This window comes from Aethalodelphis obliquidens, unplaced genomic scaffold (genome assembly GCF_003676395.1).
Source record: "Aethalodelphis obliquidens isolate GAN/ISIS:26980383/991018 unplaced genomic scaffold, ASM367639v1 scaffold16, whole genome shotgun sequence".
NCBI classification, from domain to species: domain Eukaryota; kingdom Metazoa; phylum Chordata; class Mammalia; order Artiodactyla; family Delphinidae; genus Aethalodelphis; species Aethalodelphis obliquidens.
Genome location: NW_020837960.1, coordinates 34,294,414 through 34,312,194, shown reverse-complemented (window position 1 = coordinate 34,312,194; position 17,781 = coordinate 34,294,414). Strand labels below are relative to the sequence as shown.

Genomic DNA, 17,781 nt, shown 5'->3' with positions numbered 1-17,781 from the left:
CTTAACCACAGCACCACCAGGGAAGCCCCAAAATGTTTAAGTGTTATATTTAAACAGGAACTTGCAGATAAGTAAAATCTTGCTGGGTTGGGTTGGTGGCAGGCAGACATTAAAAAATGATGCTTCTAATATAGATCCGTGATCAATTCTATAGGCGTGAATGCCACGCCAAGCTTTCAGACTCTTGTTCAAAGTATTCTTTAGCAACAGAAAACTTTTTCCAAAAATTCTTGCTTAGTGAATTAATCTGAAACTTATGTCCAGGGTGAGGTCTCATAAGCGCTCCCATTAGGCCCTCCATCACCCAAGAAGCTCCCAAGGCACCTCTGTGGGACCACAAGGCCACAAGCCAGGTCTGGAGCCCAGTGCTCTGGACACTGAGAAGAGACGGAAGACTCCAAGGGCATGATGGTGCCCAGGTCTCTGCAGGGAGCTGGTCCAGATGGGCCACAGCACATTCTAGAGTTCAAGGGAGCAGAGGGGCCTTGGCCGACCTGACTGGTGGAAGAACAGTCCTTGTGTCATTCAGCGTTGAGCAATTCCCGACCTTCTCTACAGTAGAAATAGGTGTCTCTCATGTTAATGGTCCCTAAATTTGGGGGGACAGGGGGAGAATGTAACCATGTTAGCAAAAAAATGTCAGCTTTAATCAATTCACTCAACAAGTTCTGCTGCGGGTCTACTGGCTCCTGTGCACTGTGCACAGGTGGTTACCTGCAGCAAACTGACAAAGGCTACGCCCTAAATGAGTGTTTTTATTCTCCCAAGGAGACGCCAATCCCAACAGGGTTGAATTGGCCAGAATTGCAGTGAACCCTAGTCCCCTGCAAGGCCCCGTCTCTACCTCCCCCTAGCTGCCTCTCCCAGAGAACATCCACCTGGACCCCTTTTGTCTCCAAAGAAAACCTAAGCTTCCCTACCCACCACTTTCTCTGCTGAGAATCCCTGTCCTCCCAGTTGCACTCACCCAGTCCATGCACCCTTCAAGCTTCTTGAGCGGCCTTCCCTCTCAGATCCCCCCTGCTAATTGCCTAGAGACAGAGGCCTGTGCCAGCCCTTCACGACATGCCAGAGGGTTTCTGTGATCCAAGTAGGAGCAACAACTTCCACAGGTGTCGGGGGTGTTCAGCTGCATCGCTAGCTCTCAGTCCTGGCTGAACAATAAAGCTCTGCGGGCGCTTTTTTTTTTTTTAACATCTTCATTGGAGTATAATTGCTTTACAATGGTGTGTTAGCTTCTGCTGTATAATAAAATGAATCAGCTATATGTATACATATATCCGCATATCTCCACCCTCTTACATCTCCTTCCCACCCTCCCTATCCCACCCCTCTAGGTGGTCACAGAGCACCGGAGCTGATCTCCCTGTGCTATGCGGCTGCTTCCCACTAGCTATCCATTTTACGTTGTCCTGGCCTCGCCTTGCCTCAGAGATTTCTATTTAATTGGTCTAAAGGGGACCCAGACCTCAACCCAGACATTGATGTTTTTTAAACACTTCTCAGATTCTAATGCAAAGTCAGGGTTGAGATTTGGAAAATCTCATTCAACCCCCTCAAAGACCCTCCAGGTCAGTACTTTGGTAAAGACAGGTGTCTGCTCCCTCCACCTGGCTGCCGCTGGCTCCCTGCCAGGTGCCTGGACGGCTGCGGGACCCTCTCTCCCCAGGTGCCTCCCACTGCACGTGCCGGGGACTGAACAGGGTCTTCCAGAAGTCAGACGGCTCCTGCATCTGCCGGGCAGGACACGAGTCCTACGAGGGCGAGAGCAGCAGTGAAGAGGACTGTCAGCCCCAGGTAGCCCCGCGGCCGAGGGGGGCAAGGGGAGCACCGTCCGTCCGCGCCTGCCGGGCGCCTCCGTGGGCCACAGCCAGGGATTACGTCCTGCACAAGTGGGGCGACCTCGGGGTCTCTCCTTATCACAGAGCCCCAGGACCTCAGCCTCGTAAAGGGTCTTGGAGTCGCCCCCGCAGGGGCGACCATCCCGTGTGGGCCAGGAGGCTAGAGGCTGGGGAGCGTCGGGGAGCCAGCCCAATCGGCCGGGCTGGCGTGGAGGGGTCTGCAGGAGGATGTCCCCTCCCCAGGCACACAGCCCTGGTGGCAGCAAGATCCAGACGCCCTCCCTTCAGAGCCAGCTCCGGAGGCTCTGGATCCGACTTCCTCCTAAAAGGCAGCAACATCTTTATGGGGGACACTTTGCCCAACCAGTGTGGTACAGCTGCCCCCGGTGCTGCCCCAGCTCACTCAGCCCCTCGCCCAGGCCCCTATCTGCTCGGAGGTTTCCCCTTTGAGTCCAAACCTCCAGTTATCAGTCGGTCTTAATCCCATATTTGAGCCACAGCAAACAAGACAACAGTCAGGACCCCAAGGCTGCCTACCCACCCAAGTCTGACAGGAGCTCCGTCTGAGACGCTGCTCTCTCACCACCCTCCTCCTCTGGCCACCGTCCACTTCATCAGGCCGTTCTACCTTCCCGTTTGAAGACCCCGCTGCTCAACAGGGGAAAAGCCAACAGGCTGAGGCGTGCTGCTTTATCCCCACCAGGCGGAAACAGGCAGCAGCCCCTGGCCCTGGCCCCAGCCTGCCCGGAGCCCTAAGTCACGCGGTCCTCAGTTTCCAGTGGTCCCTCCCTGTCGGAGCCCCTCTCCCCTGCGTACAAAAGGCTCTGCACCCTGCCTTATCCTAGACCGGTGGTTCAAAGTGTGATCTTTGCACTGACGGAATCAGCATCACCTGGAAATTTGTTAGAAATGCAGACCCTGAGCCCTACCCCAGACCTACTGGATCAGGAACCCCAGGGGTGGGACCCAGCAAACTGGGTTTCCACAAGCCCTCCAAGTGGTTCTGATATTCGCTGAAGTTTGAAAAGCCACTGGCTAACCTAGCTCCCAGGCCTTGCTCGAGTCTCAGCTCAGCTGAGGGCCCTCAGCTTGGATAAGAAGCTGGTCCCTCGAACAGTCGGGGCATCTGTCCTTCGTGTCACCAACGGGCCCAGCTCCCTGCTGCTTCCTCAGCTCTGTGAGGAGCTGGGCTCCCTCCCACCCGCCCGTCCTCCGCACCTCTCTGACTTCCCTGCGGGCCCACGCCCTCCCTCCCTCAGGGGCACCCTCCTTCCCGCTCAGAGCTGCTTACCAGCCGGAGGCCTTCAGGTGCCTCACACTGGCCTGCGTGGGGACCCCACCTCCTGGCCCCGAAGGTCAAACCTGTCTCCTAGTTGGAGGCCTAGTGGAGACAGGGAACACATGTCTCCGCTCTGACACGTCTTCCGATCACATACAGATCAGATCCCCAACCAGAGGTGTGGCTTATTTCATGGGCGTCACCTAAAGCCCATCCCTGATGTTAATAGGCAAATTCCCTCACCTGTCACCGCTCTTCAGGGAACAGGGAAGGCTCTGGGCCTCACCTAGCCCGTCTCAACGTGGGTGTGCTCTAGATAAGCCACTGGGGTACAAGAAGGAAGTATCAGAACGGTTCATATTCACTTTTTCTCCTCGTTAGCTTTTCAGTTGCGTTTACATGTGCGCGTATATATTATACTCAGTCTAGTGTATATTATCACAATATTTTTTACAGTACTTTTTTACTCTCGGGAAGCAGGATGAAAAGTCTGGCTACCACTGGCCTAAGTAACTGAGGTTTTCAGGTGGGAGTGTGTCTTCCCCGACATGACCTCCAGGGAGGCGGCTGTGGCCGCCCAGCCCCCTTCCTTCCTGGACCCCCACTCTCAGGAGGCAGGCAGATGGTGAGGGCCCAGGGTAACACACGGGTGGCCGCCCGGCCAGCTCACCAGCCTCACTTGTTGCTACGCCCTCTGCAGACCCCTCCACCCCAGCCCCGCTGATTGGGCCGCCCCCCTCCCCCGACACCCTCTGGTCGTTCTGACCTCTGAACCGCCCTCCCTCTGTGAGTCTTGCCCTCACAATTCTGCTTCAAAACCAGTTGCACCACCACCTCCTCCAGCAAGCCTTCTCTGACGAGCCCCCACCTTCCGTCCTGCTGATCCTCACTCATCTCCTAGGAGGTCATCTTAGCTGCTGTGTGGGAACCTGGGTCCGGCCTCCCCAGAGCTAGGCCTCCCAAATACCTCCCAAGGCAGCTCACTTGTCTCCTACTACTTTCGTGGGTTCCCCTCTACCCTCAAGCCTAACCCTAGTCTTAGCATACTGACTACATGAACTCTCAGAGGGGCCTGGCTCCCCCTGAGACCCTGCCCCTGTCCCTGGAGTATTCTCTGGTGCACCCCAGGCCTGCAGGTGCTGGGCCAGGACTCTCCTCCCACGCCCTCCCACAGGTCGTGGAGCGCTGCTCTCCTGGAGACGTCCGCCTGGCCGCCACCCGCACGTGTGTGTCCCCCAAGCAGTACAACTGCTCCTTCTTCTGTCGCCCAGTGGGCGAGGAGCTCAGCGCTGGACTGGGCATGTGAGTGACGAAAAACCGCTGAGAGTATAATGAAGCCACCATCTCCAGGCAGGTCCTGACCGTCCCCCGAGGGCCCGTCCAGGAGGCTGTTGGCAGGACCCAGACTGAGCCGCCTCCTGCAAGCTCCTCCCAGAAGCTGCCTGTGTGCGCATCCCGAGATGGGCGCCCAGCCAGCACAGCCAGGGGCAAGGGGCCCGGCCTGAAGGGGCGCTGGCAGCAGGGAAGAGTGAGGTCCAGACCACAGGCCCCCGCAACTGCCAGGAGCTGACCCTGACTGGACCCCAAGCCAGGAGGGGCCCTGATGCGGTCCTGAGTTCTAGACCTCCAGCTGACCTTTGCACTGGGGGGAACAGGCTGTGGAGGGCAGCCGCTGCACTGGCAGCGTTCCAGGCTGAGCAGCTCACCCTCGCCACAATCTGCCCTGGCAGGAAGCCGAGCAAAAGTGCCGAGCCCCCCAACCAGGACAATTGCTCTTGTCCCGGGACGTGCCCAGGCTGGCACAGGGCCAGGGGCGAGAGCGTGTTGTCCAGTCACCTCAGGACCTCCCCCGAAAGTGCAGCCGCTGCTCAGGAAGCATAGGCAGCTCGCTTTCCTCCAGAGGAGCCCGAGCCAGCTGAGGGGCACACGGAGCCTGCTGAGACAGACCCCTCCCCACCCCATCCTCTCCCGCAGCTGCCAGTGCCAGCAGTACGTCTCTGCAGAAGAGCTCTGTGACGCCCAGTGTCTGGCCAGGGCCCCCCAGCTCTCCCTGGCCTGGGGCCCAGCAGAGAGCTGATCCTCAGCGTGAAGGACGAGGCTGGGGACAGCGTCCAGAGGGTGAGCCCAGCTCGAGGAAAGGCTGGAAGGGACGGGCAGGAGAGATGGGCCCCCGGCACCCGTGGCTACGGAACCCCCAGCACCAGTCTAAGGAACCCGGGCGGCAGGAGGGAAAGCCCATCTTTCAAAGAGCCTTCCTACCTGGTCTTTGCTATCTGCACGAATATCTGATCTGCGGGCTGGAAGGAAGGGCGGGAAGGAGGCGATAGTGGTGTTTCTTATGTCAACGTCGACCATCTAGTTTGAACGCCAGAAGGGACCTTGGAAATCATCAGCTTCACTTTACAGAAGTGTGAAGCGAGGTCCAGAGGTGTGAAACCGCTCCCCACCATCACAGAAATGGTGTGGACCCTGCTAGAGCCCAGCCAGAGCCTTGTCCCAGCCCAGACCGCTGGCCACAGGGCAGAGCCATCTCCTGGCCACCATGGTGTGGCCCTGGCTGTCTTCAGGGCCTCAATGCTTCGTCGAGGTCGGGGGCAGAGGACCAGGGCCTGGACACAGGAACGGCTCGCCCTGGATGTCTGTCGCCAGAGGCTCTAGGGGGCTGTGTCTGCTTGCCACTGGAAGGGTAGGAAGGGTCCCCTGGCCTGGGACTGGACAGCAGATTTGGGATACAGGGTGATGTGTCTAAGTTGCTCTATAAGTAGGATGTTTGCAGGTAGAGAGAAAAGAGAGGAAAACAATGATTCAGTACAGGGGCCTGAGTTGAGTCAGGGGTGTTTCCTGAAGAGAGGAAGGGCCCAGGGTCCAGGACGCCACCAGGGCAAGTTTAGTGAGGAAGGAAACACGTCCTGGGAGAGCGTGGGTGGCACCTCTGAGCCTAGCCTCACCAGGACCTGTGCCGGATGGGTGGTTGGGCTTCCGTCCGGCCATCTCTGCAAGTCCCGCTGCCCCTCCCCGGTGTTCAAAGCTGTGCTTTGTTCTTAGAGACTAACAAGCACAGTGGGCCCAGACGCATCCTTCCAAGGGAGCGCCAGGGTCCACCTGGTCCAGTGTGGTCCCCACGGCATCCTTGGCTTTGTCATCTCCACACGGACCGTGCTGGGCTCCTTCCTCCTCGGTGAGCGCAGAGGGGTACCGAGCCAGGCTTTCCCAGAGAGGGTGGAAGGAGTGGGGGGATCCCTCAGTCTGACAGGGATCACAGGTCATGTGGGAAGACAGCCTTTGGGGAGATGAGGCCCCCTGAGGCCTGGGACTGCTCCTCAAGGGGAAGCAAGACAGGTGGGGCCCAGAGGTAGGTGCGTGGCTCCCCGGTCAGGCCCAGGTCCTCCAGCTTTCCTCCCCCAAACTGTCCCAGGTCCGCCTGTGTCCAGCCCACGGCAGCAAGGGCGTCACTGGACTGCAGGCCCGGAGCACCCTGCCCCCCAAGATCCCAGCACCGATCCCCGTATTCCAAACCCAGTGATCTGCCTGGCACAGGGGGACGCGATTCTTTTCCAGCTTCATATTCTTCGCCACAGTGAGTCCCGCCCTGACTCTGTCGTCCTTCCCCCGCCCAGCTGTCCAGGGACCTCACAGACAGACCGGACTCCACAGCAGTGAGTCACAGGCCTGCGCTGTCCCCTTGCTCTTGGCCTGATTGGTCGTTTCACTGGGGGCCTCGATTCCGTATCTTGGAGCTGATGTTCCAGCTCCAGGTGGGGTTGTCGGACCTCTTCGCCTTGGGACGAGGTGGGGCTCACCAAGGTGACCTCTGACTGGGCTCCAGCCCCTCTGCAGGGCTGCTCTGTGCCAGGGCCAGACCCTAGCCCTGCCCACAGCCCCTCCATCTCGGACGTCTTTGTTTATAAGGATCGTCTTCCCCACCGTGAGCCAAAGCCTCCCCGTGAGCCCCAGCCCCGGAACTTCACAGAGCAAGCCAGTTTCTCCTCCACGAAACTGTTTCCCTGGTGGAAGAGGCTCGCATCCCCTCCAAGCTCACATTCACCCTCCACGCGCTGAGCGGTGGTCCAGGCCCTCAGGAGACTTTAACTCCCTCCCGTTCTCCCACCTGGTGTTTCCCCCGGCGCTGCTGCGGGGATGGGCGTCCCCCAACCTGCTCACACGCACGGACGTCACAGGACGCCAGGCGGGCAGCCAGCCAAGACGGAGGCAGGAGGCAGCTAACCCCCCAGCTGGCTTTTTTGTTTTTTCTCCAATAGATTTTTTTTAAAGAATGGATTTTTTTTTTTTTTTTTTTTGCGGTACGCGGGCCTCTCACTGTTGGGGCCTCTCCCGTTGCGGAGCAACAGGCTCCAGACGCACAGGCTCAGCGGCCATGGCTCATGGGCCCAGCCGCTCCACGGCACGTGGGGTCTTCCCAGACCGGGGCACGAACCCCTGTCCCCTGCATCGGCAGGCGGACTCTCAACCACTGCGCCACCAGGGAAGCCCCTAAAGAATGGATTTTGAGAGAAAAAACAGGGGTCAGAGAGCTTACAAATGTAAGCTAGCTTGCTAATTGCTTTAAAAGCACAACAAATCAGTACAGAGGATATCTGCACAGAGCAAGGCAGTAGAGGCTCAGAGACCGAGGTGTTCCCTTAGGCAAGGCTGAAGACCCCAGTCTTAATCAGATTTGAACAGAACAGCCACCTGGCCCAGGTAGAAGTAGACCAAGTGTTTGGTTTCACGTGTCACGTAGCTGCCCAAGGTCCTCCCCCACAAAGCAGTGCCAGGGCAGCGAGCTCGAAGAGGGAAAGGACTCACGCAGACTGGGCATCTCCAGGCCTAGCTCTCCCGTAAACCCGTAAACCCACTGGGCCTGGCGCAACGTCACCCTCTCAGCCTCGGCATTTGCCTCTGTGGCGCCTTGGCGGGCAGGAGACAGGTCTCAGGGAGAAGCACCGGCACTGGTGCGTGAGAAAGGCCTCGCCAGAGGGAACGGCCAGGCCCGGGCCGCCTGTGCTTCTGCCCCAGCTACCCCACAGCATGAGCTGAGCGCCTGCTGCATGCCTACACTGTGTTGCCTGCCAGGGGTACAGAGTTGAGCAGCGCCCACCACCGAGAGCACCGGGGCCTCCGCTTGTACTCACCCCTAGGGGGCATCTCTCTCCGTAGGCCGAGGGGAGGAGGGTCTCGCCCTGGCACCAAGATTACGTACACGAAAGGCTGAAAACGGTCTCCTGGGGACAGGGCGTGGGCTGCCCGGGGCTGGGGCTGGGAGAGCCTCTGGAACCCAGGCCAACTGGTTCACTCGCCAGATCGCTCGGCCAGTCACTTCCCTGTGTACCAGGAGCAGCACCTGCTCAACAGCAACCCTCACTGGGACTTCGGGGCCTTCAGGCACCTCGGCCACCTGGTGCGGGAGACTCACCTCAGCTTCTCCAGGTGACCGTAGCTGGGCTGACTGGCGCCTCGAGTGTAGGTCACAGCCTCTTCAGGAATGGGCGACAGGAGGGACGGGTGAGGGCGGGGGGCCGCAGACCACGTGGGAGGGGGTCACGGGCGGCTTCCCTGGACCTCGTTATTCCTGTGCACGGCTCGTGGCCCCCAGACCTGCTCACATTCTGGCCCTTCGCCCCCCAGGTTTGCTCACCAGTTTCTAGATCTGGGCACGTACGTGTTTCGGGACAACGGGCTGCCTGAGAGCATCGCCGTGGTGCTGGTGAAGGAGAAGGGGGTGGCCTGCGACCCGGGCCTGTCCCCTGTGCAGCCCTCGTCACCCTATCAGCTCGCCAGGCACGGCGTCCTCAGGCACCGGGTGCCAAACCTGGGCCCCGACTGGGCGGCCATCTCAGGTGCTGACCGCAGAGCACGCAGAGGAGCCGGGACACGGAGGGGCCGTGGGAGGGCCGGGCTCAGCCTGTGACGCTGGGCGTAGCCCCGCAGAGATGAGGACAAGCTTGTCCTTGAACCGGGGCTGCCTTTGCCGGGCAAAGGACACTGAATCTCCGTGACTGGGGTTGTCTGTCTCACCCTCCCTGCTCCCTTCGGCTCTGGGGCCCACCCTGGTGAGCGGGGCCCCTGAGCAGAGGCATCCGGACACACCTGTTCTAGCCTCCTCTGTGGGTCTTCCGCCTTCTTCCCTCCATCTTCGTGAGCTGGCCGTCTGCGCCGAGCTCCAGGCTGGGCCTGCCCAGGTGGGCGGAGGGGAGGCAGCCCGCCTGGGCACGGGGCCCAGGCCTGGCCCTGGGTGGCCAGAGGAGGGCAGAGCAGCAGCGTCCCAGGAGAGCCCCCCGGAGGGTGCAGGGTGGAGGAAAACCTCCCGTCGGAGCCCTGACAGGGTTAAGCGCCCAGGCAGGAACAAGGGCTGTTTTGCAGGGGACTGTGAGGCGCTAAAGCCCAGAGGCAGTGGGAAGAGGAAGCGGGGAACTGCGCGGTCTCACGGGCCCACCCCACTCCCCCACCTTTCAGGGGTGCTGCTGGCTGTTGGCTTGGCAACCGTGCTGCTGACGGGCCTGGGCCTTGTGCTAAGACCCTCCTCGCTGGCCCCGGCCTGCCCCGCAAGGGCTCGAGGGCCTCACGTGCCTGCGGAACGTGTGCCCCTCGGGGACTGGTGAGTCCCCTTCCGCCCCGGCTCTGGCCCCGTGTCTCCTGTGGCGTGTGTGTCTTGCACTGAGGCTGGTGCTTCTTTGCAGCCTTCCGTTCACTAAAGACCTTGGTCCCTGGGGCTCTGAGGAAGGAGCGGATTCCACGGGGAAAACCACTGCCCAGGGTGCAGGTACCAGCCCCACCTGTCCTCCCCCAACCTGCACCCCAGGTACACGCTCTGGGGAGCAGCTGGTATTTCCACTGATGGTTTATGACAGTCCGTGCTGGCTGTCTCAGCCTCACAACAAAACCTAGAAGTGGGTGTTTTCCGGGGTTGTTCTGTCCGCCTTTTACAGACAGAGACCAAGGCTCTAGGGGATGTGAGTGGCTTGCCCAGCGCCCCCAGGCGGTGAGGCCGGAGAGCGGCCAGAGCTCTCCCATCCCTACCGTGTGGTCAGGGCTGGGGCCAGGGCAGGGATGAGCACTGCCCTGTAGGATCCCTTTACGGGACGACTCACCTGCCCCGTCAGCTCCTCTTCGCACCTGGAGAGCTGGGGACTGCCTCGGAGCTCAGGAGGACCTGGGGGACCTGCACCCCCCCCATCCCCACCTGGCCCCCAGCTCCAGGAAGCGTGTGCAGAGGGGCATGGAGCGGGGCTTGGCGGAGGAAAGACCCTTCACTGCCCGGGCTGCCCGGGCTCCGACGTCGGCGGAGCGGGGGAGGGCCCTGGTCGTGCTCCCTGACCTGGATTCACGCAGCTCACGTCACCTCCGCTGGTTCCTAACTGCGGAGTTGCAGGGGCCCCAGGAAGTGGGTTGGATGCTCAGGGGCCTGGGAGGCAGTGACATGGGGGTTACTGGCGCCGTCGTCATGGGATGAGAGCAGCCCTGGGGTCTTGCTGGTCGTGTGAAGCTGAGCACAGGCCTCCTCCCGTGTGCTCACCCACCCAAACCGCGGGCGGGCCTGGCCCTGCAGTCCCTGAGCCCCTCGCTTGCAGGCCAGTTGCCGCTTCCCCTTCCCCGCTGAGGGCTCTGGACAGTGGCGACAGCGCCCTCCTGGTGTGGGCAGAGGACTGGCTGGGCCCAGAACCAGTCACCCTCCCCCAGGTCGCCCCTCATGGGTGACCAGCGGGCGGGCTGTGCTGAGTGTGAACCATGGACACAGGGAGGGGCTGCATAGAGCGGGACTGAGGCCAGCGCTCTACCCCCAGGGCAGCCTCCATTCAGCCCGGGGCTGGGCCGGGGCTCCCGCAAAGGGGTGGGACAGGGTTCTTGTGGACGGAGGACCGGTCCCTTGGGTTGGGGGTGGGGGGCAGTGACAGGGCAGATGGGGAGGAAGACCTTGACACAGTGGGAGGCCACGGTCGGTCTTCTGGAAAGCTGCCCTCCCACCCCCCTTCCCACCTGACGGCTGGTATGCTCGGGGGACAGACCCCACCCTGGACGCGGAGAGAGGAAAGAGGCAGCGCTGGCCCTGCTTGGCCGGGCCCATGTTTTTTGCTCAGAACGAGAATGCCCCCATCACTGTTCCAGTGTGAAAGGGCTCGCCTCCCCCCGTACACACCCCCCGGCCTGGGAAAGGGCGGTGGGCGGTCACTCGGCGTCACACTCACGCTTGTCCTGCAGGTGCCGCCCTGGCTGAGCCCGGCCAGCAGGGGGGCCTCACACCACCTTCCGTCCTCCTTGCTTCAAGACGGCCCCACAGGGGAAGACCTGTCCTTCTAGCAGAGCAGAGTGGGTGTGAGGGGGACAAGCTGAGGGGTTAAGGCCCTCCCTCAGCCAAGGGTGCTCCTGCCGGATGTGAGGGAACCTGCTCAGGCCCAGCAGCTTCGTGGGGTCACCCAAATTCAGTCCCCTGGGGTCAGCCTGGGCCACAGCCCTCGGCCTGAAGGAGGGGACCCCACCTCGCCCCAACGAGTGCTTTGCCAGCTCGGCCGTCTGCCCAGCGCGGTGTGGGCCACGGGTCACTGGGAGCAGCTGTCAGCCCGGCCAGCCAGGAGTCCCCGGAGCAGCGGGCAGACAGGGCGAGAGCTGCGCAGGGGAGCTCGGGCCCGTGGTGGGAACTTGGGACAGGAGATGAGCTCATGGAGGAAAGGGGCAGTGGTACACGCACAGCCTGGAGCCTCCTCAGGCGGCTCGCGGGGCGTCCGGGACGCGGAGACCCTCTCTCAGCAGAGCAAGGGGGCAGCGCCCGTCGCCCAGATCTGGTGTGACGTCAAGCCTGGGACAGGCAGAGGCCGCAGGCCCCGGTCCGTCACGCCCACGTTGAGGAGGGTCTCCCGGCAGCCACCTCCTGTGTCTCGAGGTCTCCCCCTTCCCCTGCTCCAACCAGCCTGAGCCCAGCCGTTCCTCCCTCCCCCTGAGCGGGCCTCTTCCTGCAGGCAGGCGTCCGCCCTCCTCTGCCCCTGCATCTTGCTGGCAAAGCCCCCCCAGGAGGAGGGAAGCTGCTGTGCTCAGGGCCCTGCTCATCACACAGTCTCATCCCAAGGCCTCTTCCTGCAGGGAAGCCACTTCCGGCCAAGGCCCTGGAGGACTTCAGCATCCGGACGCTCTACGACAAGCTTGAGGACCAGAGCCTGCACGTGGCAGCCCAGCTGAGCCGGCACCGGAGCGACGCTCTGGCCTTCTACGGGGGTGCCCGCCAGCAGCTCCGGGGGCTCCAGGTCAGCCCCAACCCCAGACAACCAGGCCCATCATCTCTCCCGCTCAGGAAACAGCCACCCACCCCTTCTGGAAATGGCCTGAGCCGAGGAGGACGTTCACACCCGAGAGGGTGACGCAGCCCTGGTTCTTCCAGGACCTCCTACAGGGCCTCAGCGAAGCCAAGCGGCCAGGCCTGGGCAGGACTGGAGACCCGGAGATGGGGGCCAGAGCCGCGGCCAGAGCGCACGCTAGGCAGAGCGAGGACTCTTTGGGTAGCCACGCTGCAGCTTCTCCCAGGGAGCCCCGGCAGCGTCCTCCAGGTGAGAGGCAGGTGCCTGGGGCGGGGCCACCGCAGCAGGTGAAAAGCCGTGATAGCAGCGCTAGCACTGGGTACTGCCTAACTGCATCTCACTTGTGTCATCCCACTGGGGACGGTGACCAGGCGGCGTCCACCCTGATCGCAGAAGACGGTCCTGGGCACAGGGCCAGGGGAGGGGTGCTCCCACGGGGAGACCAGCACACATGGTGGTCTGACGGAGGACGGGAGCCTGCCCCAGCCCTCCTGTGCCCACTCCCTGGGGCCACAGGGGCCCTGGGACCCTACCTTCTCCAGGCGCTGTCCTCCACAGCCCTCGGTGCTGTATAATCACCAGACAAGCATTGCCTCCATTAACTAACCAACTCAACTGTCACAGGAAGCCTGTGAGTGGTATTATCACATCCCCATTTTATGGATAAGTCAACTGAGGCCTAAAGAGGCTAAAGGGCCCTCCCAGCTTCACACAGAGAATGAAGGGCCAGCCCAGAAGCCCGATCCCGGCTGCACATGCCTCACACACCTCCTCCACCTCTAGCTAACGGCACAAAGGAACGTGCCCCACCAGAGCCCACGGGCCCACCAGTCAGCGCCAGGCTTCTGCTCCGAGCCCAGCCCCCGTCCCCCACGGAGCTGCCTGGCCCTTTGGGGGAGGTAGGCTGTTCCTCCGTCAAGGTCACTCCCTGGAAAGCGTGAGGGGGCTGAGGCCCAGGCAGTTGTGCTACTTTTTCCATAAACTGTCCTCACGGTCCCAGCCCTGGGGACAGGACTCAGGGGGCAGGTCAGAGGTGCCAGAAACCCTCCCTGGCAGCTGCATGTGTGTGTGCACGTGTGCATGAGCGTGTGGTGTGTGTGAGAGTGTGTGAGTGGTGTGGGGGGGGTGCGTGTGTGTAGGTGTGTGCGTGCGTGCATGTGCATGTATGAGTGGGGGGGTGCGCGTGTGCATGTGCGTGTATGAGTGGTGTGGTGGATGTGTGCGTGTGTGCGCGTGCGTGTATGAGTGGTGTGATGGACGTGTGCACGTGTGTGCATGCGTGTGTGTGAGTGTGCGTGTATGAGTGGTGTAGTGGACGTGTGCGTGTGTGTGCATGTGCGTGTATGAGTGGTGTGATGGACGTGTGCGTGCGTGTGCATGCGTGTGTGTGAGTGTGCGTGTATGAGTGGTGTGGTGGACATGTGCGTGTGTGCATGTGTGCACGTGCGTGTATGAGTGGTGTGATGGACGTGTGCACGTGTGTGAGCATGCGTGCGTGTGAGTGTGCGTGTGTGAGTGGTGTGGTGGACGTGTGCGCGTGTGTGTGCGTGCATGTGCGTGTATGAGTGGTGTGGGGGTGTGCATGAGTGTGTATGTGTGAGTGTGTGGCCTGTGGAACCCTGGGGACTGAGCAATGATGTCGAGAGCCTTCCTTGACCTTGCCTCCAAACCACTGCTTCTCAAACTTCTCGTTGGTACCCTCTGGTCTGGGACATCCGGCCAAGTGATCCTGAGAAGGACAGAGAACACGCTTTCCTCTGAAGCTTGCCTGAGACCAGGCCGGGGCCGTCTTCGTCCTGGGCACTGACAGGAGCTGGGTTAGAAGCCTGGATGCTTCTGCCAACTGAAGGGAGGGGGTTCCATTTTTCCTTGGTGGGGGACAATTTTTCAAAAATAATATGTGAGGAAGCTTTAGCAAATCAAAAAGAAAAAAGCAGTTAATCAACACTTTAGCGAAATCCTCCTATAACCCAGGAAGCCTCACTCACTGCCTGGCCCGGGGAGGTGCACGGCCACAGCGTGTGCCTGGAGGCCTGGGGAACACAAAACACAGCCCGGCTCGCAGAGGGGACAGATGAGACGCGTGACTAAAAGATGGGCGCATCTTTAGACATTTCTGAGTTTAGAAACAGTAAGAAACAGAATGAGATGTACAGAAAGGAGGAAGCCATCCAGACTCAAGGCAGCGGGCCACACGCCTCAAGGCCCCGTCCCTGTGTGTGTGTCCAGCCCGGTGTGTCCAGCCCGGTGCGGTGTGTCCCTGTGTGTCCAGCCCGGCGCGGTGATGGCCTAAAGGAAGAGAGGGTGGGGCGGGTGCTGGGAGGAGAGGGAAACAGCACGAAGGCGAGGGGCACACACACCAGCCTCCCGAAAGTGGAGTGAAGTGTCTGGCAGGGTGGCTGTGGTGGGGTGAGGGGATGTCTGAAGCGGTTCTCTGTGTTCTTTCCCCCAGGCTGCGCCCCCAGCGCCCCCCCGCCCGGGCTGTGAGAAGCTCGACCGAGCCATCGAGGCCCTGGCGGCCGCACTTTCTCAGCGCATGGGCAACCAGCTGGGGCCCGGAGAAAGGTGAGCACTGCGGGGCAGGCGGGCAGCCCGACCCTGTGGAGACTCATTTGGTGCGCGGGCACACACACGCACATGCACTCACATGCATGTACACACAGGCCACAGTCACGCACACCTGCACATTTACACGCACACATCCAATTCACCACACACTCGTGCCACATACACACGCCCACAGATACACTCATGTGTGCACATACATCACACGTACCACACACACACACACACACACACACACACTACACCGCGCTGACGTCCACACGCTCACACACACCCGGGCCTCATGCTCAGCAGGTGCCCTGCACTCGGGTCAGAAACCCAAGACGCGTGGCCTGTGTTCGAGGTGAGCCCCTGCTCCACCGGGGGCCTCTGTACCTCCTCCAAGAAGTGTGTCTGAGACAATCTCCCCAGTCCACTAACTGACCTGGCCCCTCACGGGGAGCTCAGGAGGGGGGCACGGTTCCCAAGTCCTGCCTGAGGGCAGCGTGTCTGAGAAAAGGAGGACTCAGAAGGCCTCTGCTCAGGAGTCCCCACCTGGGCACCCCCAGCGCAGTAGGGCAGAATCCACCACGGCACACGAGTCCCGAGGAGCCTGCGGGCACAGACGAGGGAGGCCACGACCCTCGTCAGGTCTTCACTGATGCCGGGCAGGTGCTTGGGGCCCCCAGGAGCACCCGGCAGTCAGCGGCCAGGCTCCACGGAGACACAGAGTCCCAAGCTCAGGTCGGCACACTTGTCCAGGTTGATATAGCAATGATGTCCTGGTCCATCGCTGTTCCTTTCTGGGCCCAGAACTCGAGGAAAGTTACAGGATTGTCTGTTCTTCCAAGGCATCTGGTCGGGTTGGCGAACGGCCTCTCTCCGCCTGTCAACAAGACCCTCAACTGGCGAGTGACACACTGCTGAAGCCCCAGCCTCTGCCCTCCCACGAGGAGCACCAAAGCCCAAGGTGGGGCAGGCATCGGCACCCTAAGCTCCCTGGCACCAAGATTCTTGTTTTTACAACCAGCACCTGATTTATAGCCTCAACCCACTCTAATCCAGCTGCAAGCCTTCAGGGCTCCCTGCCCGTGGTAACCCCCATTGTCGTGGCCTCCCTCGTTTGCCGAGCGGTTGCTGGTTTGAGTACCTCGTCAGAGCTCGTGTCATTCACTGGGGTTGTTCCCACCCATGGGAACGAGGCCACGTTCGCTCAGCTGATCCCAGACTTCACATCCCACCCCTCCTTCTGATTTGCCTTCCTACGGCCCGCACCTCTCTCTGGGTAGAGACCCACAGTCTCTGTCCTTCCTCCAAGTCGAGGAGAGGTTGAGATAGTTTGTCCGCTTATGTTGACTTGCTTTCTCTTCATCTGTTCAGACCCTGTGGTCTGCAATTCCCTTCATCCCCGCCCCACCAATAAGTGGTAACATCATTGATGGCTGTGTTTACTGATACTGAGATAAGCCCTTTATCTGCTATCTCATCCTCACAGCAACCCTGTGAAGTGGGTATGATTGCTTATTTTAAAGGTGAGGCAGCTGGGGCTCAGAGACGTTGTTACAGGAAGGAGCTGAGATTTCCGCCCAGGGAGTCTGAATGTCAGAGCTCACCCTGCCCGGCCCTCCCCTCTGATCCCTCCACCACAGCCACAGTGGTCCTTCCTCCCAGAAATCTCTCTCCTGTTGGTTTCCTGATTTAAGGTGCCTAGAAAGCGTATACAAATAATTGAAGTCTCCTGCAGGAAAGAAGGCAAGAATCTAGACACTCCTGATAAAATCACAAGGCCTGGGGCCCTTGGAGGGTCAGGGACTCCAGAAAGAAGAATCACACAAAAGAAAGGCAGGTTAGGACCCTGGAGGCCTGGATTCTAGACTGGACTCTGCCCTGGACCCTGTAGATCCTGAGAAAACATCTTCTAGCCAATTCCATGAGCTACAACCTGGGGATAACGTCACTCCACAGATGTTTATTGCTGCCTTTGACACAGGGCCGAAAGGGTCAGGAAGAACCATGGTTATAATAAAAGATTCTAGAAATTTAAAGAAGTCTGTAAGGATCAGGAAGGGTAAGATAGGCTTTAAATAAGGGTGGGTCCCACCAGCTGGTGTTGGCAAAGGGTCTTCCTAAAGGAGAACAGATGACGGTGAGAGTGCTCAGGTTAGACTCGTGAACTGAGACCCACCCCCAAGGTCCAGGCAGCACAGTCCCCCTCCCAGGCCTGGAAGGTGACGGCAGAGAGCAGTCACCGGGCCACAGGAAGAGAGCACGAGCCAGCTGACGTAGGGAAGGAAAAGACCCTTTTCCTCTACCCATCTTAGGCTCTCCACGTGGGCAACGAGAGAAAAGCAAGCAGAAGCTCATTCACATGTGCATGGCCCAAGTGTAGGAGCCCTCAGTGCTGAGTAACTTGAAGGGGTGGCGAGAACTGGGGCCTATATAGCATCTTAACAAAAGAACAGTACATTTTTAGAGAAGTGACAAGACGAAAGAGAAGGACTTTTTGAGTTTCTAGGATGGCAAATTGTGGGATGGTAAATATATGGGAAAGTCATGGTGGATAGGGCTGGTTTTTATGTAAATTCCTCTGGTGGCATCTCTGGGCTGGTAAGGGTCTAGGGTGCCTCCAGTGATTAACTTGGGAGCTTCCTGGTGGAGAGGGGAGGGGCCCCTTCAAAAGGTAAGTCCTGTTTTTAGGCAAATATGGGAGGCAGAGAGCTTTTCTTTTATCTCAGTTGCCTTCAGCTCAAAATAATCAATATGCCGAGCTGGCTTATGTCGGGGTGAATTCTGCTCCCGGCACTGAGAAGTCACCCACCTGCTGGACAAGGAA

At 60.2% G+C, this 17,781-nt stretch overlaps 1 protein-coding gene and 1 long non-coding RNA gene across 2 annotated transcripts in view; one reads left to right on the top strand and one right to left on the bottom strand.

Annotated features, from left to right (window-relative positions):
• Positions 1-279: 279 nt before the first annotated feature.
• On the bottom strand, positions 280-3,612 carry LOC113625852 (uncharacterized). The gene is made up of 2 exons (XR_003434903.1): positions 3,133-3,612; positions 280-589 (listed from the first exon to the last, which is right to left on the bottom strand). It is a non-coding gene; the product is annotated as an uncharacterized LOC113625852 (long non-coding RNA).
• Positions 3,613-3,668: 56 nt separating this feature from the next.
• ATP12A (ATPase H+/K+ transporting non-gastric alpha2 subunit) overlaps positions 3,669-17,781 on the top strand; it is a 93,653-nt gene continuing 79,540 nt past the window's right edge. Inside the window, exons 1-12 of the mRNA XM_027116772.1 lie at positions 3,669-3,734; positions 4,295-4,422; positions 5,187-5,238; positions 6,166-6,298; positions 8,421-8,547; positions 8,746-8,957; positions 9,574-9,715; positions 10,312-10,505; positions 12,193-12,353; positions 12,488-12,653; positions 13,188-13,303; positions 14,857-14,969. Coding sequence (XP_026972573.1) covers positions 3,669-3,734; positions 4,295-4,422; positions 5,187-5,238; positions 6,166-6,298; positions 8,421-8,547; positions 8,746-8,957; positions 9,574-9,715; positions 10,312-10,505; positions 12,193-12,353; positions 12,488-12,653; positions 13,188-13,303; positions 14,857-14,969 — 1,610 coding nt within the window. The remainder of the gene's footprint in view (positions 3,735-4,294; positions 4,423-5,186; positions 5,239-6,165; positions 6,299-8,420; positions 8,548-8,745; positions 8,958-9,573; positions 9,716-10,311; positions 10,506-12,192; positions 12,354-12,487; positions 12,654-13,187; positions 13,304-14,856; positions 14,970-17,781) is intronic.